We start from the raw sequence: 23,319 nt of genomic DNA on the forward strand, positions 1-23,319 counted from the left end.
ACCAGAATCCCCGTCCTCCTCCCGGGGCTGCCGAGGCAGCTGATGGGAACAGCAAAGAGCCCTTTGGAGTCTGGGCAAGACCGCTCTGGAAACATTCAGGTCCAAGGTCAGTTTGGGATACCTTCAACAATTCTCTTTAAGGGGTTTATCAGAGAAGCACCTGCCCTGTGAAGAGAAGCCACTCGCCCCGGGGCAGCGCAGTCGGTCCCGGGCTGTAGCGGGGCGATCCCAGCACGCACACGGCAGCGGAGCCTCCCCGCTCCGGGCGCCGAGCGGGGCGGGCAGCGTCCCTCGAGGCCCCGCGGAGCCCTCACCGCGCCGGGACTCTCAACCTCACTCACACCCAACACCTGCCCCCTGCCTTTGCAGACACCCCCAAACTGGGCTGTTACCGGGTTGAAAGTCTCGAGATTTTATACTTCCTATTTATCTGCCACGGGCCCTCCTAGGGTGCAGAGAGGACGCGGACATCAGCGCACCCCCGCAGCGCTGTCCAGCAGCGAACCCCAATATTGTTTTGCTTCTAGTAAAAGGTACTTCAAAATCCCTTTCCTCGATCCGCTTCCAGAGAGCTGATGACTCGAGGGATTGAAGCTGGGATTTCCTTCTCTCCTTTTCCGAGGAGCTCTGCTGTGCTTCCCGGGCTCTCCGAGACGCCGCGGGTCCCGGCAGCCCGGCTGGGGGCAGCGGCGAGGGGGAGGAGGCGTGAGGTAGGGATGGGGCTCTCCGAGGGGAGGAGGGACAACTTTAGAAGTCTCCATAGTCTTTTCCTTTCAGGAAACGCATCCTGTTAATGTTTGACTGCCGTGGCAGTGGCTCTTTTTTTTTTTTTTTTTTTTTTTTTTTTGCAGTCGACTACGCCCTGAGGCTCACCAAAACCGAGCCACAAAAACAGCCATTTCCTCTCGGTGGGGAGGTGGGGGGGCCTTTTCCTCACCGCAGTGGTTGTTCTCGTCCCGGCACTCACAGCTCGGCTCTTCGGAGAGGGACAGGGCAGAGCAACCTCCTCGAGATACTCCAGACTTGCAGATCACCTTTGGGATGACCGCATTCCCCTCTGGCTCGGCTTGGCTTTGAGAAGATGATATCTGTCACAGTTTGCAGGATATTCTGAAGTTTGCACCCAAACGTAGGCTTTTGGAGCAGCACCGGTCGGTTTGGAGGACCCGGCGCTCGGCAGGCTACAGGGAGCATCCCATCCCACCTCTGCCCCACCTCAGCTCAGGCTCTCCTGCCCTGAGACTGGATTCCGTCTGGATTCACCCCATCCAACACGGAATGGACCTCCCTGTCATCCAGTTCACCACGAGACTGGCATTACTTATCAAAGTGCAAGAAGGCGGATAAGTCAACGCTGGGAAGGACGTAACAAAGCTTCTTTGCGTTCTTATTTTATGGAATTCTCCTATCTACCTCACAAAATTCTCATTTTGGTCAGAAATCCCTCAGGAATTGACTTCAAGAATGAACGGTGATGTCCTCTAGTGCCCCGTAACATCCAGCGCAGCCGCCTGTTCCCAGCCCAATTTCAATGTGCTGCAGCTGACTGGGACCTCGTGTTGTCTGCAAGTAGAGTCTGGCAGCAAGCTGACAGTCAGATATGACTGTCCAGAAACTGGTAGCCACAGCTGTGTTGGTAGCTCTGGTCTCACTCATCCTTAACAACGCGGCTGCCTTTACCCCCAACTGGGTGTACCAAACTCTGGAGGACGGGCGCAAGCGCAGTGTGGGGCTCTGGAGGATGTGCTGGCTGGCAGAGCGGAGCAGAGGGGCTGCAAGCACCAGTGCCAGGCACGGGCAAGGGGAGCAGCACGAGTGTGAAGCCCTGGGCTGGGGTTCAGAGTCGGCTGGGTTACAGGAGTCACGCAGCACTGTCAAACGTAAGTGCAGCCTCTTATCTTCTCTGCAGACACAATTGATAGGGTGCATCTGGGTCCCTAGGAGTTCAAGGGCCTAACCCTGAAATCATGTTATCTGTCTTACTCTAAACATCTCTCCACATTCATTCCAGAATAAATTAATTTCAGAAAATAACAAGTATGTTGTGAACTAAACTCCTCGTTCCCCCTCAAAACCAGTCATCTGCATGGTGCTGCCTGGTTTATTTAGCTCAGGAACTGATCTGCTTTTAAAAAATTATCCAAGAAGTGTAAGCCCAAAGTTCAGAGACATCTTGGGCTCACTTCTCCCTCCTGGGCTCCTGTCATAAGATATCCCTTCCTTCTCCGTACAACAGCAACCACAGTTCACTGAATACCCTAAAACTAAAAAAAACCACAAACCCAAACCCAAAAGGTATTGCAATGAACAGCATGTTGAGTTCTTTCTCCCTTCTGTTTGCTTTTGTTGGAGATGTCAGGAGCAGAAACGTCAGAAATAGTTGTGGTATAAACATGTAAAATTGCAAAAGGTCTTAAAATGTGTAACTGTGCTTCTTGGTGAAAAAATACAATTAATATACAACTTGGTGACTACAAAAATCACTACCCATGGTGTATTTTTCATTTAGCACTTTCACAGATTGTGGGATCTGAAGAATGCAAATAGCTTACACTGAGCTAGGGAAAATTACTGGATGACATGAAAATTACAGAACTGATTAATAAATAATAAACCTTACATATCACATTCATAGCATTAATGGTGCAAGCCTGCTCTCCCAGAGCAGAACTGTGCTGGAACAGGATCACAGAAAGGATTGGGTAGAAAGGGACCTTAAAGACTGTTCAAAATACCTGCAGACACCGTGGCTGGGACCACAACTACCCTGGTGCCAAGAGGTTTCTTCCCTAAACCCCCTCCACTTCCAGCAGCTGGGCTGTGAGCAGCAATTCAAAGGGGAATCAGTGCTTCTGCTGCACCCTTCAAGGCATGGAATTTAACAGAACAAATGGCTATAAAGTCCATGCCTCGACAGACTACAGGATTCTCCCAAGATTTCAAGGATGCTCAAAAACAGCTCTGGCACCTCTGAGGGATGGTATGTTACAGTATCTGAAACATTATTTCAAACCAGATTTTTTTCATGGTTTGAAATGTGGAGAAAGAGAAATTGGTCCTTGGAGTTTCTCACATCCCTCTGGAGAGAAACCAAAGAAATATTAGAGGAATTTCTTTTTAAAATGCTTTAATGTGGACCTATTACAGATTATCGTTTCCAATAAAATCATACAGAAACATCTTTTGAACATTTGCTAATACTGAGCCTGCATAAATCAAAACCAGAACATTTCTCAAGCGTTTTAAAGTCCTTACCCTTTCAATATTTCTAACTGAAAGAACTTTTTATAACAGTAAATTGCTATAAAAAGGATTAGACTGTGGGAGAAGTTCCTAGATGCGTTTTTGCAGCTTCATCTCTGGAATCACTTCCCCAATTAATACTGATAAACCATATTCTAACCTGAAGAACATGTGTACCATTCACAAATAGTAAAAGTACATGTTATGTACTCAGCACTGGAATGAGCTCCTGCACAGTGAATTTGGCTCCTGCAGCATTTTTAACACACAAGCTTGTATTTCTTGCTGTGTGCAGGCCAGGCGGTGTGTGGTACCTAACAAGGAAAGGTATTAGCTTCATGGCAGAACCACCTGGGCAGCACTTTCTTTTGTCAAATAGTAGGATAAAGTGACAGAAAATTTGAAAATTTACAAGTAATAATTATAGCATGGTCAAGTGCTCAGAAGAATTATCTGACAACAACTGTTAAAATTCTAAGTTAAAGGAGGCTTTTCAAGCCCAGGGACTTGATCTGTTTAGGAGTAAAGCATCCATTCCCTATTTAATCTGGAAGCAAAGAGTAAGCAAAGGCCAATTCTGAATCTTGATAAAGCATTTAAAGGAAAATCCCTCCTCTGCAACTATCATGACATACTGAGTAGGAAACACGACTGTGGCATTTATGTTTAAGAAATTTTGTTTCTGTGGATGTACACATGGTTAGTGTGAGCCTGATCTTGCATCATGGATTTGTCATCCTAAAGGATTTCTCTAATATGAAATCACACATTATTTTAGCAATACCTATGGCAATCCTCATCTGTCAGTTGTAGATAAATCACAGACATGCAGGGGTGTGTGTGTATGCATATACACACATTCATGTAAAAATAACTACGTGAAGGAAGAAAATGCCTTCCTCAACACTACCTCAATACAAAGTATTTTGGATGCTATTTGTTGAACAATACAGAAAAGCTGTTCTGGTAATAGCAATGCAAAAAAGGCCACAATCTGGCTCATGTAAAACAATGTATTTATATACTCATACAGACATACACATTTGAGAAGCAAGTTATTTATCTCACAGTTCAACAGAAAAACTGTAAACTCTTTGGGAATTTGCTTGTCCATGTACTAAAGACTCCTGTACATGCAGTATTATATCTAACAGCCAACTACAGGCACTACTATAAGCTGGCTTCCTCCCTGGCAGAGAGCAAAACACACTCTTAGAACCTGCTTTTCACTGACTTTCTCTGCCTGCTCTTTTCTCCCATTGAAATCACAGAATCATGGAATGGATTGGGTTGGAAGAACCTTCAAGCTCGTTGCATACCAACCCCTGCCATAGGCAGGGACACCTCCCACTAGTGCAGGTTGCTCCAAGCTCTTTCCAGCCTGGCCTTGGACACTTCCAGGGATCCAGGGGCAGTCACAGCTGCTCTGGGTAACCTGTGCTAGGGCTTCACCAACATCACAGGGAAGGATTTCTTCCTAGAAATGTCAAAAAAACCAAAAAGAAAGCCAGGGGCAGGAGCAAATTATATTAAAAATACAGGGAAATGAAGCATTGCAATGTGAACTACTTCTGCAAGCACAGCATCAGAAGCACGGGCAAATGATTCCGTAGGAAAGCACTTCAAGTCTGTCCTTCAAACCTCACTGCCAGGCCCTTTCTTTCACTTGTCTTTATCTACCTTTCTCTTTCTCCCTCTTGCTGTGCAGCCCTACACCTCTCCTTCAAGCCCCTGTGATGCTGAAAAGCTTCTGTGATGGTTCAGATGACTAACAGCAAAAGAATCCCCAGGTTAGGATGGAAGTTTTGGACATGGGGTGGGAGAGGGTTTGTGGTGGATATTTTTCCATTGGATTAAGCAGTGGTATCAGAGTCCAACAAGTGCTGCTGCTAACACTAAGTGATAAAAGTGTAAGGAGGGGTGAGATTGCTCCTTTTTTAGTGGTAATAAACTCTCAGATCTGAAACCTTCAACTATGTCGAGAATCAGCCCAGCTGTGAGGACATACATATAAGCTTTTATAGCTTGAACAAACCACTGAATGATACAAACTTGAACGCTTCACTGAGAACTCAGGTTGTAGAGCCCCTCTTCAAACACTTTAAGGAAACCTGGCCAGGTAGCCTAACTCTCCTGTCACCTGTGTGTAGACAAAGACATTTGACAAAGATTACGGAGCTGCAGTTTCAGAGCTGTTGAAAAATTTTGGAAGATTATCCTCTTGCCTGCATCTCTTTATGCTTCAAAATAGCCCAGAGGTAGAGTCTCACAGTCTCAGTAAGAGTTGGAGTAAGACAGCATGTCATGAGTAGTCAGCACTCAGCTTTGTGCCCGTGTCACGTGTGAGGAAGGGCAGCACACCCTGCGATGTGTGTGGCCCCACAGAGGGACGTGTGAGCTGCCTTGAGTGCTGAGAACATGCAGCTACACCAGCACTGATGCCTTTCAGAACCAACCCTTCTCAAAGGCACCTAGGTCCTGACCAAGTATGATGCCAGGAATACTGCATGAACACACTAGATTACTTAAAATCATCTTAGATACTTTTAACCACACTGTAGGGTTCAAATATGCCCTTCAGTTCTGCTGTGCTCTGAGGCTATCTCTGGATCGGCACAGGGAGATGATTTATTCATCAGCTGAGGCCCCAGTTTGTCTCTCCTTGTCTAAAGAACATTAGGAACAGTGTGGAAATTCAGGAATAGGGAGGGGTTTAAAAGATACAAAACCTCACTGGGTTCTTCAGGGCTGCAGGAGACACAAGGAAAATTGCAACAGCAGGATGTGTGTTTCAACTTCCGATGCTCAGAGCTGGACTGCTTGTGGGAATTGCAGTTCTACCAAGGAGTGTAATTGATGCCAGGGAGAGGCACAGCACCAGGAGCAGCTACATGACTGTCACAGTGACGTCAGGTAAACACCTGTCCAGCCTGGGCCGGTGATTGTTGCACACACATGGACACAGGGACATTTGCTGGCTGAGGCAGGATGCTGCTCAGAGTAGGAATGAGGAGCTGAGGTTTGATACAGAGGCTGAGGTTTGATACCTTGATGCCCATGTCCTCTGCATTTATATGACGTTCCAATGTCTCCAAAATTTCCAGTTTCTCTGAAATTTGGCTGGCTGGAAGCCAGGCTGAGTCAAGCTGCAGAGTGTGCTGTAAATGTGTTACTTGTCTACAGATATATATTTCCATACATAGAAACCCAGAAAAGAGGCCAAGTGCATCTGGAGAACACAGGAACTACCATCAGATTAAAAAAAGCCCCAAACCTAATTATACACATTATATACACAGCATGATAGACTGCTCAGGCTGTTCCACAGAGATGAGGCAGCATAGGCAGCTGGCAGCTCAGGGTTAGTGATTTCCCATCCTAATATCTGAAATATGAGCAACATTTAAATAAGTGACACTACCAATTTAATGATGGAGGCCAATAGAGATGAATTCTGAGAGACACAGCTTTTCAATTTAGAGTGAATGCTCATTTTAATGTCAGGGTGCAATTTTGTGTACTTATTTTGGAAAAGTGCAAAACTGCTTGGGATTTGGGACATGAAAATGAACTTAATACGTGTTTCAATGCAGTACATCCACAAGTGTTGCACAGAAATATTGTCAGAGCAATTGGAGCTTGGTTACTCTTGCCATCAAGACTTTGAAATCAATTAAAGCACTATGAGTGAAAATGGCTCTGGAGCTTTTCAGATTAATGCATTTATCAGAATACCCTGCTGAGGTTTATAAAGAAGCAAATCATGATATCTAGACAACTCATATCTCATCAGAGATAGCTGTGCCTGTTAAAACCGATTGCTGTATTGAAGGCTCTCAATGTTGGGCTTGCAAGGGCCCATCACTTAACCATAAGCAATTGCTTATGCTGAAAATAGTTAATGGAGCCATGTCTTCAAAAGTAACAAGTGAAGCTGTTATAAAAAACACCCACCAACTCTTCCCAACAAGATCTGTCCGCCTTTCAAAATAAATATTCAAATCTGAATTTTCTCACTTAGATGAGCTGAATGCTTAAGTTCCAAAATACCTAAAGGGTTGGAAGATTCTACCAGTTGGTCACATCAGAACATTATTGTAATTGTGCAAAACCAGATTGGGCTTTTCCTGCTCCCTTCCTCTTCCTTAAATTACTATTTTTTAAGAAAAAAAAAAAAAAAAAAAAAAAAAAGGCATAAACTGCATGCTTCAGAAAGCCTCCCAGGAGGTGAAAAAAGCAAAATAATTTTTGAGATATCTACACATTCATAATTTTTAAGATATTCATCCAGCAACAGAATGTACTGAGGACTCTTGCTGCTGAAAGCTTGAAAGCTCTATGGCTACTTGCAAAGATTTTTTAAGAAGAGCAGGCGAGACTTCCTTTTTCAGGACAAAATCAGGAAGACCTGCAAACAACATAATCATGTGGAATGGGTAGATGCAAAAAAGAAATTCAGATCTATTTCACTTAAAACATTTGTGAAAAAAATTAGTGATATTCAGACCATCAAAATACATTTGCATCACATAAGCATCTCTTTAAACGTTCCCATGGTCTCAGTGACACAGTCATGCAAAGGTGCACTGAGATACTGCCAACATTTGGCTTAGTTTGTTTCATAAGTACTTTCAAAGTTTTTCCATATATTTCCTAATTCATACTCAAAGAGGCTAGCAATATAAATACCACATGTTTTAATTGACAGAAGAAATTAAATGTCAAAGACTTTATAAATACAGCCCACGTTTGGGAGGTACAGCATGATGCTGATAATTACAGTGGTTCTATTTATTGTCCCTATTATCTCAGAATTGTTTTAACAGTAAGTGCTGACCTCCTATGCCTGTGTTGTAAAATGAAGCACAGTTGTACTTTGCACTTTCATAGTGCTCTTGGTGTCCAAGGCACAGCTTCAACTGATTTCCATGGCAGCTGCAGAGTCTGCTCAGCACATCTCACCTTTGCTAATATCCAAAACCAAAGAAACACATGATTCATTGCCAAAAGTTTGACTCAAGTGTTGGTTTTTTTTTAAAATTTTAAGGGTTTCTTCTAAAATTATTTCTTAATACTGAATCCAGCTCTCCAGGTTGGAACCCAGGTTTATGAACAGCAAGACCATAAGTAAGAGTCACCAAGACAGAAGCCTTGCTCTTTCTGACTCTTGCCTTTCATCCATTTAAGGTCAAGCACACTGTTTTGGCTTTTCCTAATCTTGGTACTTGGTTTGCATTTCTGAAGTCCCTATAATGTGTGTTTTAAGAATTACTCCAAAAGGCTGAAAAATATGATGCATTCTTTATCTCAGGATAACAGTTCAGCAAAACATCAAGTTCTAAGAGGAAAACGGCAAGCTCATTTAGAATCTCTGATTATATTAGAGAACCTAATTACTGATCTAGTTAGATTTTGATCAGAAGATAAAAGAAGATGAAGTCTAAACAGTCACAAGAAATTGAAAATGGGTTCTAACAAAAGTAAGTGAAGCAACCTAAGTGTTAGGAGCATTACCAGTTTAATCTATAATCAACTAGAAATCTCTTTTCAGAAGCGCAACCATTTATTCTCCTTTCCAGAATAAAGTAATGTATGAACATGAAGCACTTAAAAAGACAGACAAGTACATGTCAGAATGTGTCCTCAATAATTCACCAAGTGATCAATAAATACATTCAAGAACCATAGGAAACAGCATCAACAGAATATTTTTTTTAAATTCCATTCATTACAAAACCAACAAGCAATATCCCTCAGGAGATTTAAAGAATGGGTGGAATCATAGATGCAATCAGCTTCACAGCAAGCTAGGGTGGCACCATCCTTCATCCTTCAGCTGAGCATAAGCCATCCTGCATTACTAAGAGTTTAAGAGCAATTTAAGAATTTAAGTGCCATTGTTGAGATGCAGCAGATTTAGTGTCCCACAGTGGACAGGGATAACAGCACACTCCCAGTCAGCTCCTACATCTCAGAGGCCATCAGGAGATTGGGAAACCATATAGAGATTCTGGGAATCATCACTGTCCCCATGCTCTGAATAAATGTGTGGTGATTAGATTCTTCTCAGGCCTGGATACTTAATAACTTCCTCACAGAAGCTGGATTAAAGTTTGCGCTAAATTTTTTGTTTATCAAGAGGGTCTTTCCCAGGGGGAGTTTTAGATTACTATGAAAATATCTTGAGCCATTTTGCTTAACCATTAAAATGCTTGAATTTCCACTTAACTGTTTTTTTTTTTCCCTCTATGTAGACAGAAAAGGGAAAGAAATGCTTGCATTTTAAGTAATTAACATAAAGTGATCTTCTGGTGAGATTGCCCTTCCTCATCATCCCAAAGCACTGCAAATTACTCTCCAGTATGACTAACCTACTTCTGCAAACAGTCCTGGGTCTATCCTGGAACATAGCACCAACAGTTCTGGGGCTATCATGGATCAAAACAACAAAATTGCTGCTTGTAAATAAGAAAATCAAATTAACATCTCTAATCCAGATGGATAGAGATGGTTTAGGAAGTGAGCAAAACAACAAGGAATCGGCCTTGGTCTCATCCTTAGAGTTTGGGGTTAGACTCTTGATTGAACTCTGTTTTAAACATGGCAGAATTCATTAAGCCAGTACCCCTGGCTGGACAAGAGTCCTAGCTGGATGTCCTGTCCAGGAATTAACTGCTTCTCTGTGAAAATGGGGCTTCAAGAAGGAAAAGGCAGAGACTAGCACTGTATGCTGATGAACAACAGATACTTAGAGCAGAGTTTTAGGAGCCATTCAGCTCCAAACCTTTCCAGCTCTCAACAGCCAAGTTGCATCTTAAGGGAGGTGAAAAGGTATGGATGGAGGGCTTGTCCTCCCTCTTTCACCTGTCAGATGCACACAAAGGAATGAACACCTTCTGCAGTGTCTAGGTCTATTCTGCAGGAATTATTGACCTCTAGTTACAGGGAACATCCACCTCTGGCCACAGGGAACTCCATCACAGTTAAATTTCAAGAGACGAGTGACATTAACAATAATGACTTTGACAAAACAAAAAAAAGTAGAATATCCAAAATACCTATGTCATGACAGGCTTAGGCAACAGATTCTAGAAGAGAGGGGTTAAATAGCCACAGTAACTGTGCAGACATTAAACCCACTATGACCATCTGGTTTTACAAACTGTCATTGAAACAAAATGCAAAAGTTGATGAAGTCTGCAGTGGCCACAAAAAGTGACACTGGAATCACAGCTAATATAAATGAAGCTGAAATAGTTGAACAGCTGATCCTAAATTTATACTAATTATTAAATCTCTAGAAAACTCATCAAAATAGACTAAAGCTGGCTACTGAGGCATTTTTGCTGTACATATAATTTAAAATAGAGTAAAAGGGCACAAAGGTAAATACTAAATTTCACAGCTTTTACAAAAATGATATTGCAGCCAGTTTTATAAGATATTAGAAATATTTATTCCTGGATTGAGCAGTCATTCAAGCAGGGAAACAGCTTTGTGACCTGGCCTTCCTCAACAAGATTTCCCTCTTCAATGCCACTGGGCTGAGCTCTGAAGAAATACTGGAACATTACATACTCAATTCTCTTTCTTGATCTACACTGTCCATTGGCTGTCATCACTAAAAAGAGGCCAGAGATCCTGGTGCAGAGGCTCAGCTTAGGGTTGTGTACATACCAAATAAAATTACAATGTGCTGAGCTGACAGCATGCAAAGTCACAATGGTGAGTAAGGAAGCACAGTCACCTCACAGTTTCAGGCTGAACACAATTAACAATCTCTACTGCAAGAAGAATGGACTTTATGCATTATTATAAGAGATATACATCATTGATGGTCTGCCTGAGGTAGGGACGGAGTCCCCATCCCTGGAGGGATTTAACAAATGTGTGCACCTGGGGATATGGTTAGTGGGGGCCTTGGCAGTGCTGAAGGAACAGCTTGACTTCATGATCTCAGAATCATAGAATTGTTTAGCCTGAAAATGAGCCCTAATTTTGCTTTTTTCCCCAAGAGGAATCAATGCAATTCTAGAACAAAACCAAAATATGACAGATCATACATTAAACATGTTAGAATAAACCAACATCTCTCATATGAGAGATGGGAAGGTACTTAGGTTGTAATACTTTATTCTATAAAAATAATTGCCTTCACATTTAGTGAAATCATACCAGCTACGTCCTTTTTATTCTACAAATCATCAGCCTGCTGCAGTTCCATGCACCATGTGCAACCTCCTTTCTGGTTAACAGGAGCAGCTACACAAAATAACCATTGCATTTCCACATCTCTCTGAATAGTGGTAGTGTATTAGGCCAATAAACATCCCTTAGTGTGGAGTTCTTACCAACAGCAGCAAAGATCAGGTTACCCGTTCAATGCCCTTCCAGCTGCAGGAGAGGACAATGATCAAAGAACTATTTTGTAAAGATTGCTAATAATTTGCTTGAAGTTCAACCAAGTCACAGTCAGAAACTTACTATTTTTTGTATGCATCATGTAACATCACCTGTGGCAAAGCTTCAAGTCTGTAATACAGTTAAGTGTTAAAAAAGTCACAAATAGCTGCAAAAGCAAAAATCTGGTGTTAATTTATGAAAGTACTAATAATGGTTGCAAACCTGCTCTTACTTTGGGCACTTCTCCTTTGAAAGTCATTACTATCTCTTCAGCAAGCATTGGTGCTCAAAGCATTAGAGAAGTCCATCTGAGTGGAAAAACAGAACACTCTGAATGTTCAAAGCTTACTGGTGTTTACACAGCTCATCTGACTGTGATTCTGTTATCTATCCAATGCGCTTCATGATCTGTGAGCATTGAAAATGGCAAGAGATGGAAATGCTGCCAATGCTAAAAGGGCAACTTTAGAAGTTAAACACAAAATCTTTGAACAAATTTTCTGAATAACTGATCAGAATTAACTCACTAGGAGAAGCCAAAAATACTTGGTATGTTACCGTCTTAACATTTTATTCAGTGGAAAAAGTTTAATGGATTATGGTTCTTAACTAACTCCTCAGATACAATACTATATTTTATTAAATTTTAATTAAATCATGAGTTGCTACTTAGAACACAGGAAGCTGAAGACAGCCTATGAGGGGAAAATAAAGGGTAAATGCAATCAGACTTCATGATTAACACAATTAAATTTACTCTTGTTTATATCAAGTTTTGTTTTCTGCATTTCCTAGCAGTCTCCCTGGAAGATCATGAACCAATTTCTGATGGTCAGTGCATCCACCAAACTTAAAGCCAGTTAAAACACTCCTAAAAAATCTGCTCCAGAGTCTTTCTCTAGTATATGTCAACTTACACATGGTGCTACTCTATTTCACAATAGCAATGACACATTAGCAATCGATGCGGAATAATGGTATTTGTAACTCCCACCATATGCTAGAGAAGAAGGAAAAGAATAAAAACAGGACATCCATCAGGTTAACAGGAAAAGCAGGAAAAAAGTCTGACTAAAACAACCCAATTTTGCAGTTGATATAAGCCATTCAGTAGCCAGCTGGGAGACACATTTTAATCAGGTTTCTAGCCAAGACTGAAGATGTCCGTGTCTGTAATCATTGCTGCATTTGTTCTTTAATAGAGAATCACAGATTAGTCCAGGTTGGAAGGGATCTACAAGGATCATTGAGTTCAGCTCCCTGTTGCTTGCAGGACTACCTTAAACTAGAACAGATCACTAAGAGCATCCTACACAAACCACAACTCTGGCAGCCTTGGGGCCAAGACCACTGCCCCAGGGAGCTTATTCCAGTGCCCAACCACCCTCTGGGGGAAGAACCTTTTCCTAATAACCAACATAACTCTCCCCTGACACAGCTCCAGCCATTCCCTCAGGTCCTGGCACCAGACAACGGAGATCAGCACCTCCCCACTGTGAGGAAGGTGCAGAATACAACAGGGTCACCCTTCAGCCTTCTCTTCTCCTGGCTGAACTGGCCAAATGATCTCAGCCACTCTTTGCGTGTCTTACCCTTGAGGCCTTTCATCATCCTGGTCACCGTGCCCTGGGCATACTGCCATCATTCAACATCATTTTTATTTTGAGTTTGTCATCTTCCCTGTCATGGTGTTCAGTATGGACTCTGGCCTACACACTTTCCTTTTCAGCTCAAGAAGATCCCTGCTCAGCCAGACCCTCCTTCTTTCCTGCTTGCATGATTCCCTATGCTTTAGAAGTGCTGATTCCTGCACTATTAAGAGGTCACCACTTTGCCCACAAGTCTCTCTTTACAAATTGCATATCTCAGAGGGCACCTTTTTGAGTTGGCCCTTCAGTCCCTGCACCCAAAGTTACCTTCAACATGCTTCAGAAACTTCGTGAATCTCTTTGTGTCTGTTGTATGATATTCCCAGTTGATCTCTGGAAACTTAAAATCACCCTTAAGGCCCAGGGGAGCTGATCTAGAGATATCCCTAAATTCCTTGTACTATAATTCATCAGTATCATTATCTTGGCCAGGTGGTCAATAGTAGACCTCCACAACATTCTCCCACAAATTCACTGTTAGATATATTTTATATATATATATACACATACACACACTCACACACCGTATTTTAGAAATGGTAGCTTTTTACCTGTACATGCAGATTATGCCCTAACACCTCATTCAGAACTGCCAAGCCTTGATATCTTCATTTCAACCATCTCCCTCATTACACAGATGGAAATATAAGGATCTTTGCAGTGTATTCCAAAGACTAATAAATGATTAAAAAAGTAAAAATTAAGAATCCTCTATACAATGCTTCTGTAAACCAGTAAGACCCAAGCATTAAAATCCACAGGATGTCTTTTTAGGACAATACAGAGGGAGTAGGGGAAAAAGAAATTCAGGGTGTTATTGGTTTGTCTTAGCAATGATTATTATTCTAGGGTCCATTTCACTCTGTGTCACACAAAAACCACAAATCCTGCCCCAAACAATTCTGGCTATGGATTAGGTAGAATCCTCAGTGAAGGGAATTCCAGCACCACCAGTGGGCCATTCTGGGAAATTAGCTGCTTGTTCCATGCACTGAAGCAATACTTATGGGATGCTGTGCAACTAAAAGAAGGAATCAATATCCTGAAGAAAATCCTTTCTTAATCAGACCACAAGGAAGGCAGTTACAAGGGACTCTGGGAAAAGGGACTGCTGTCTAAGAATTATTTTCTGTGGACTGACAAACTTTATACTCCTGCTCAGTCAGGATTTGCTTGTACATGATTTTATATTATTGTAACTTTATGCTGCTTCTGTTTTCCTAGTGCAGTTCGACATGATGCGTGCCTGCAACCTCATTGCCACGGTGGCTCTGACTGCCGGCCAGCTCCTCTTCGTCCTGGGGCTGATGGAGCTCCCCATCATCTCCCAGGATACCCAGTGGTGGGAGGAGGCCATAGCTGCTGTGTTCCAACTTGCCAGTAAGTCCACTTCTTTCTACTGATGGAAAAGAGCTCAGTCTGTCTAAAACCCAGGTGGAAAAGTGTTTCTTACTTTATAAATCTTTCAAGTGACAAAGAATAGCAGAAAGGTTTATATCTAAAAGCAAGTTCATTGTCTCTGACAAGCTCTCCCCATGAGATTCTGCACTACCTGAATAGAAACTTTTATCTGGGATATATCATAATGAGGCTTCTGCCAACCAAAAAAAACCCAAGCCTTTTTTATTTCCTATGAAACCAGGAAGGCAAACATAAGAGAAACAAACTGGATACACAGTAATCCCACAATTTAGCAGGGAAAAATATACTCAAGGAACTCAAGAAAGCAAAGTGGGAGGGCTGAGCAAATTTTTGAAGCCTTGTTGAAACATGATTATTTTATTTTAGCTAACTGAATTTTACTCAGTGACCACCAGCTGGATTTTGACAAACAGATACATCTGCAATCCAGCAAAGAAAGCCGAAGTCAATTCATACCACTGAAATTCCCACAGCATTTCTCATGGACTGTATACAGAACTGCATGAGGAAAAGAGGAAGTGGGTTTATCACAATTCCATTTTGACAGCAGTGGCAACAAAGTGTAAACATTCTGCAATAACACTTTTCATTATTACATAAAGTAAGTAACTTCAGCATTCATTACAGTAAGAATCCAATCCTAGACAATATCCATGCAGGACACTATCATTAATGGAGTAACAATCAAGCTGATTACAAGATCAGATTAAAAATACAACATTTATATCTATACATACATATATTATTAATGTAAAGAATGTAAGGTTATAATAAAGCAACACCATTTTATTTAAAGTTTTAATTTTGACTTTAACAACTCAAAATATTAAGAATGGCATAAAACTACGGAGACCTCAGGTTTTCAAAAACACAAGATCAGAATCTGGCCTAGGCGATTTAAGTACAGTCTCACAGCAATAAAATCATTAGGGTTTTTTAGGTCTACTAAGGATGAGGAACCTGAAATCCAGATGAGAGGAGGAGACTGCAGACGTTCTGTAACTCTCAAAGCACCTGATCCATCTTCCAGGTGCAACAAGTGCCTCAAGCACCAGACAGTGCTTCCAAAAGACAGACAGATATACAACTTTGCCATGAAAGCCCTCCCTACAGCCCCTTTGTGTCTGTGTAACTGTGGATACATTCTGGAGAGTTCTCCCTGACTTTCAGCGTGATGCCTGCTGTACTCTCCCATCCTCTCCAAACCTGACCTGTTTTTCCAGAGCGGAAATGCATTTTGGCCCTGTTTGGATGTGTTGTTTCATTGACAAACAGCACAGGGGACAGCCATGGGCCTTTCTTCTACCGTGGCTGCTAATTTTAGACTGGGCTCTTTTTCTTTGCCTTTTTTTTTTTCCTGTGCTGGAGTCTGTTTTAAACACAGTCAGAGAGAGACTGAAGGGCGCCAGGATATCCCGACACAGGAGGAGGAAATGCCTGCTATTACCTGTTATGCAAGCTGAACCTTGAAATCCCCAGTGCTGGGAGGGGACATGGGAGAAAAGCCACAGTCAGAATGATTAAAAAAACACTAATGAGAATGGCTGAAGAAGCTTTTGGATCAAGGAGCCTATGTCGACCTGCCTGCCTTTGTTCAAAAGGCGTGAAGGGAGGGAGCTGGCAGCCTGTGATGATATGAGGACAGACATTGTGCCGTGTGAATCTGCAGAAATAACACAGTGCTTATCCCTGCCCCATTCCCCAGCCTCCTTTGCAGTTATGCCCCATTCTCCTTTACCATCATCAGATGGTTTTCTGCCTTGAACTCATGATATTCATTTTCCATCTCATTATCCAATTGTAACTTAATGTTTAAACATAAATATGTTTAAACATATCAGTTCCTTCCTGATATCCAGAACAATCACCTGAAGTCTTCAAGAATGCATACTTTTGAAAAAAGCGGGAAGAAGTCATTATATCTGCATTAACCCAATATAAAAGAAGACTTCTTGGAGACCTCCTTAGTTTTCCAGAAAAGTGTTACATCAACTGCTGATTCCTTGGGAATTTGCACTCTCTAAACAGGAGTTTGCACTCACTAAACTCCCTGGATTGGGCTCAGGGGATAGCATTTTAGACATTATAGATTACGTGTCTTTGAAATCAGACAAAAGCCATGTGCAGTGAGAAAGCACAGCAAATCCACTGCTCTGCTGAAGGGCTGCTGCTGCATCTGGAGACTGAGAGTTCCATAATGAAGGGGAAGACAGTGGCCACCACACGTCATATGAGCCACAGGTGATTTTCAGGCTCTGAGTCTCCACTCTGAGACAGTAACCTCTCACACAATCTCAAAGAAAACGAGCAATATAGAGCAAAACCCTCAGAACAGTAAATATGACACTTGTATTTAAAAGCATTTGTCCCATGCAAACAATCCAAGAGAAACCCCTGCAAGGCTCTCTCCTGCTTCGTTTGAGGAGTTAAAGCCAAGGTACTTTAGGTCAGACAGGTAATTTGTGTGAGAAGGGCAGGTAATGTTTAAGAATGAACAACTTTAGATGTTATTAAACATTTCTGAAGCACTGGCTGTGAAATTTCTGTTTATTATACTTTCAAATGAAAGAACACTAGCATCAACTTTCTGTTTTTTCCTTTTCAAAACCCAAATAATCTGAAGAATTGTTCTGCAGTTCCTCATCCTTTCAGTAATTTCAGAAATTATCTTGAATCCTATCCCCTCTAATTCCACCTTCTCCTTGATCTATACCTTTCATCCTGGAATATGCCAAGAAGTGCTGAAGAGAACCACAGTGGTCACTGGTAGACTGAAATCTTGTATTATGGGGAAAGGTTCAACCCACAATTTTCTTGTTTTTACTCAACGGTGTGGATTTCATTACAGTTTCCCATGGCCGGAACAAAAGTCCTTGTTGCCTTAGAAAACTAAGAGTGCTAGGTATTATCTCCAAAGTCTATGACAAGCTCAAATCAATGATCTTACATCCACTGGAACTTGCAGTGGCTCCAGACTCCACCACTTCCTCACTTCTGCCACCTGCACAAGCATTTGACAGCCATTCAAAAAGGATGGACCTCTGACACAAAATCAAGCCCCAGGAAGCAAAGAAGAGAGGAAACAGCAATGCTGTTTGGGACAGCAATGGGATTCACACAGCTCCAAATCTCCACAGCCTCACACCTCCCTGTTAACAGGAAAGTGATCTGTTTGCTTTGGAAAAGGCTCCTAGTGAAAATGGAACCAGCATTGTACATGGAATTTTATGTCAACGCTCAGAAATTTTCCTCTAGAGGGTTTTGGGGTTTCTGTTTTTTTCCAAGGACCTGCTACAAACTTCATGTGCTGAATATAGGATGGATAACAGCCAACAGAAGGGCTGTTGGAAAGGGAAATCCATACTAACAGCACAGGGAAGAAAGAGCACTTCAGAGGATATTGAACTACTACGAACATTAACCTCTCAGACAGGATCAGGCCTTAAGGGGCTCCAGCCAAGTCTTGATCTTGTCTAGTGATGATTATCACAGACTTTAGAGAGAAATATTAGAAACTTAATAGGAAAAATCTGGGATAGAATGTCCTTTACATTAGATCTCATCCTGGTTTCTGAATGTCCAAGACTGCAATAAACCTGAATCATGATTAATATTTTGCCAGTCTGCTTTCAGCATTAAATAACTTTAATACATAACATCCTGAAGATTAAAAAGTTTCATGCTCCCACTGAGCCTGTAATTTACAGCCAAATAAATTAGTCTCATCTTTCCTAAATTTCAAGCATTGTATTCCAACTTTGCCCAACATGTTTTTCTGATGAGTGTTTCACTCCAGACCCCTAATGCAGCATGGAAAAGCTGAGCTCAGGCATACTCTAATTTCTGTGCTCTTAAAACTAAATCAGACAATTTTTGAATCATCTTCTCCAACCACTTTAGATCAGTTGATATCCAGAAAATGTCTATGTAGAAAAAGCCATTAGAAAACATGGCTGAAGATATTCCTGATAGCAGTGTGATCCTGAGTTCCGTATTACTTCCTTCCACCTTTTTGCTTCATAATACCCTTAAGCCAGATCTGTTCTAAGATGAAGTCTATGGAACTGTAAAACTAAAACTTCCTGAAAAGGAAGCAAGTAAATGTGATGCTCTAAGTAACCTAAAAATCATAGCAAAAATAGAGAATCTGACTGCTTGATTTGTGCTAAATGTTTCATTATTCATCAATTTTATTTCACCCTCAGTACCAAACTTCCCCATTCTTTATGCAGACCACAAATATCACAATAAAGTGATTTTGTTTTCACACATTTGCAAAAGAAAGCACATTTAAAAAGATCCTAAAATCTGAATGTCTATATAATTAATTTTTTTGGAAATGGTTCTCAGGAGCAGCTGAACCAGCAAACTGGGAAGGATGGTAGCTCATAAGAAGTGTGGTGAACTCCTCATCTGGTACAGCTGCAGCAGGAAGATGATCTGCCTGTATTCTTTAAGGCTAAACCCTGATAAGAGCAGCAGGCAGGTTCTTGCAGCATCTCAATGTCAAGGGCACATATTCTGATCAGAAATACGGTAAAAAAAATCTATTAACAGATAAATATAATTTGGATATGCAAGCATAAGGAACATGTAATGCAGAGAAAAATGTGTGAGACGGGAAGTATCTCAACACAAATATTCACTTTATTGGTTATGAACATGCACATTATATATACAAGGAGGTGTCTCCTAAAACTGTTTCAAACCCAGTTGCCTTGCTGGATCCAATTACGCAACTCTTACTCTCTGATGTATCCAGAGAAGAACAGAGCACTTGAACAGTAAAAGCAGAAGATGATGCTTAAATGTCCAAAAAGATCACCTGTCAATAACTGCTTCTCTCTGCACAGGGCATTTTTGCTCAAGCTGACCCCACCTGCAGCACTGCAGCCAGGTCTGGGATCCTCAGCATGAGACAGACAAGGACCGATTAGAGTGGGCCCAGAGGAGGCGATTACAGATGCTCCAAGGGTTGGAGCACCTCTGCTACAGAGCCAGGCTGGGAGAGCTGGGGGTGTTCAGCCTGGAGAAGAGAAGGTTCTGGGATAAAACTTGTGGCATTTTGTGTAATGCCACTGGGCCGCTTCCAGCCGGATAGCGAGGTCAGTGCAGGATCAAGGTGCCCCAGGCGAGCAGTCTCGGGCCGGGCAGCTCAGCCTTCTGCAGGCTGGGTGTCCGAGCCCTAAGTGCCCTGCAGCCTTGGCTACCTTAGCAAGCTCAGTGATTATCAGCTCTTAGGGATTTCCAGCTCTTTTATAGTTTCAGCTCTTAGCCTGCTAAGGTGCTGGCCGCAGTGGCTTCCACAGAGCAGATGGAGAGAGAGGAGAAGGCAGCCTCGGAGATTCCACCATGGTTTATTTGCAGGGAGTTCACGAAGGGTTCCGACGGCAGCTCTTCTGCCAGAATGGGCCAGGGTGGCTGCTTATATAGGGTTAGGGGGGATTGGGAACTGACCAATTGTAAGGGTTAGGGCAAATAGCCCATAGGGTCACAGAGAGATAAGCTAGGCCGGAGGAAGTGAAGACTCCAGGCTTAGCTATTCTGACTCAGCATTATCTCTAAGCCTCCATCCTCCACGGGGCCCTAGCCATCCCAGTGTCTGCTACAGCATTTCAGTACATAGAGGGTGCCTAACAAAAGACAGAGAGTGAGTTTTTACATGGACAGACAGCAATGACAAGGGGAATGGACTTAAGCTGGAAAGGGGAAGATTTAGATTAAATGCTAGGAAGAAAGTCTTCCCTGTGAGGGTGGGCAGGCCCTGGCACAGATTGCCCAAAGAAGCTGTGGCTGCCCCTGGATCCCTGGAAGTGTCCAAGGCCAGACTGAGTGGGACTTGGAGCTACTTGGGATAGTGGAAGGTGCTTCTGCCTTCTGGCAAGAGGGTTGGAAAGAGATGGTTTTAAAAGAGTCCTTTCAACCCAAAATATTCCATGGCTCTGATTCCAGACAGGAGCCCATAGCTGTGCCTGATATGAGGCCTACTATGTTAAAGCAGAAATTTAATTGGCTCCAGCTGCCTCAGAACCCAAGAGGCCAAGCAATGCTAACAGTTGACATCATGTGTGAGAGTCTGCACATTCCTCCTTATTTAAACAGCTGCCCAAGAGGAATTCTGCCTAGTTCACTGGGAATACTTTTCACCATTCCCTTCAAAGACTGGCATAATTTCTAAGGAAACCTCCAAAAAGTAACAAATGAAAGCAATTCACTGTCAGTAGACCCAAACTGGTTAAAGATTTCCAACATAAGGTAGGATTCACTGCCTTACACTGACTACATCTCCCATCAGGTTAAAGAGAAGCACTGACAAACTCAAAGAACACTAGTGGAAAGCCCTTGTAATTCAGAAAAGTGAGCAAGAAAAGGGTCTTATCACCCCTGAGAAGCTGTGCTACTCACGTGTTTAATTGTAAGATGTTACCTGCTACCAAAATCCTTGGAAGGAAATTTTAAATTAGAACAAAACAAAACAAAAACCAAAAAAACCCCAACCTCAAACAAATTATAGTACTTAATGTACAACCAAAACCTCAAAGGTTACTTGACTCTAATAGTCACACTCTAATTCCCTGTGGCATTAGAAACCAAAGCATCATCCAGTCTGGTGCTACAATGAACGTGACTATTCCAGAGGCCCCATATTTGCCTTCAGCTATAACAACTTCTTTTGTGCCAAGCTGATACAAGAAAAGGTATTTATAAATAAATAATTTGCATAAGTCCTATAGGAATCACTTTGTGAATCTCTCTCATGCTGATAAATACAGCTGAGCTTCTACAAATAGCCCATTCAGGCACATGACTCATCACAGCTAAATGAGTCGCTGTGAAACTTGGTGGGGTACACAGAAAAGGAATGAAATATTTCCCTTCTCTGTTTGCAGTTCTGCACAAGCGTGGGTGGTGTATTCTCAACACTCTGGCTGCTCTATTTTCCTCCTTCTCCCTTTTCTTGACAGCAAAAGTCATCCTCCAGGACAAGCTGTAAAGAGGAGGATTATAAGCCCCAATATAGACTTGCTGGTAAACAAGAAAAAACAATGTGTATTTCTTCAAATGCACTATCAGTATACCCATAAAAAGGAAGAATAAGAATCCAGGGGTGTCAGAAAAAAACCCCAAAAAACTATCACAGAAATAATAAAGTGACTATTAGAGTTCTTTTAAAATGCTAGAATTCTGCAGTTGGCTTGCAGCCAAGCCTCAGTCAAACAGGAAATCCAGCATACAGATCTGAAATGTAAGTTCAAAAAGTAACATTCTCCCAACCCACCCCCACTACCACAGTCAATACTGTTCCAACCAAAAGTCTTCTGAGTGACTTCGTTATCTGTTTCCTTCCCCAGCGGAAAAGCCACCCCCCTCCCAGCTTGTTTTGCTGCAGATGGGAAACAACTAGAGATAAACAGCAGTTCTATGGGAAAAAAAAGCACTTCAAGTAATCTCCCCAGGATTTTTAGTGAAGTTGTGGCCTCTGTGCAGTCTTGAGACAATATACAATAAAATTATCTGAAATTGATTGATGTACTTAAATTAATTCAGGGAAATTGAGCCATGCATCCCAAAGTCCTGTCATCACAAACAGAAAAGAAACAAAATCAGATTAAAATGTTCAATACTTTCATAAATAAATTTAAAGAAGTATGTCCCTTCTATAGCCCTTGTCAACCTGTATTGCACACTGTGAGCTCAGGAATCCTGATGGCAAAGAGAGCAATTTTGTGGTTATTTTTAGTAGAGCTGTTTATGGGAAATAGTCTGAGAAGCCAACTGTTTTCCTCTAGGTATTTTATTGGAATACTGGAACTGAATTCAGACATTGTTACAAATATCTATCTAAAAAGGGAAAAGTCACCACAGTCAGCTCTGGAGACTATTCTTACAACAAGGTTAATTTTTATAGGCTATTATATGGCACAAATACGTGAAGTGCGTGTTTTTGCCCAGTCATTTAGAGAACAGACTAAATGTTCCACCCCAGTTCTTGGCTAGTGTACAACAAGACTCTTCTAAGGGCAAGGAAAACATATGTAGCACATTGGAACACAGCTTCAAGAAGTCCAAGTTTGATTAAGCTGTTACAGACAAAATCCATCCAAGCAAACTTTGGGGTTTTCACACATCATCATCTTCACAAAAGCAGCATTCATCAAAATTTGAAATGCACCATCCTATGCAAACTCAGTTTTTTTGGATTATTATGATTTCTTCAGCCTTTGCTCTGGAGTTCCTACATTTATAATTCCCACATCAAGCCATACTAATATGAAATAAGAATGCTGGGAAATAACTTTCTCAGTTAGATTTCAATTCTGGAGTTCTGTGACTCTTGCAAAACTGTAAAACTAATTGTATAAACTCTGCAGTAACCTGCTTCCACCTCTGTTGCCTGTCATGTGTTTGTCTGTTCTTAATGTAAGTTCCTCTCTAAACTACAGCAAAGGATCTGAAACAGAATGCACATTTTCACTCAAGAGCTCTGGCGACTGACTCCTGCGATCTGTCAGTTTGAGGAGCTCTCAAACCCAGTCCCTCTACCCCACTCAGCCACTGGCACAGAACTGGGAAAGGAGATAAAGCCTCTTGCATGACTTGC

The 23,319-nt window shown here is 41.9% G+C and overlaps 1 protein-coding gene across 1 annotated transcript in view; it reads left to right on the plus strand.

Annotated features, from left to right (window-relative positions):
- Window positions 1-700: 700 nt before the first annotated feature.
- The window catches only part of TMEM204 (transmembrane protein 204), a 28,341-nt gene continuing 5,722 nt past the window's right edge, over window positions 701-23,319 (plus strand). The window contains exons 1-2 of the mRNA XM_084216157.1: window positions 701-1,880; window positions 14,520-14,675. Of these exons, the coding sequence (XP_084072283.1) occupies window positions 1,601-1,880; window positions 14,520-14,675 (436 nt within the window). The 5' untranslated portion in view covers window positions 701-1,600. The remainder of the gene's footprint in view (window positions 1,881-14,519; window positions 14,676-23,319) is intronic.

The sequence above is a fragment of the Fringilla coelebs genome (assembly GCF_963513975.1).
Source record: "Fringilla coelebs genome assembly, chromosome: 16".
In the NCBI taxonomy this organism is placed as follows: Eukaryota; Metazoa; Chordata; class Aves; order Passeriformes; family Fringillidae; genus Fringilla; species Fringilla coelebs.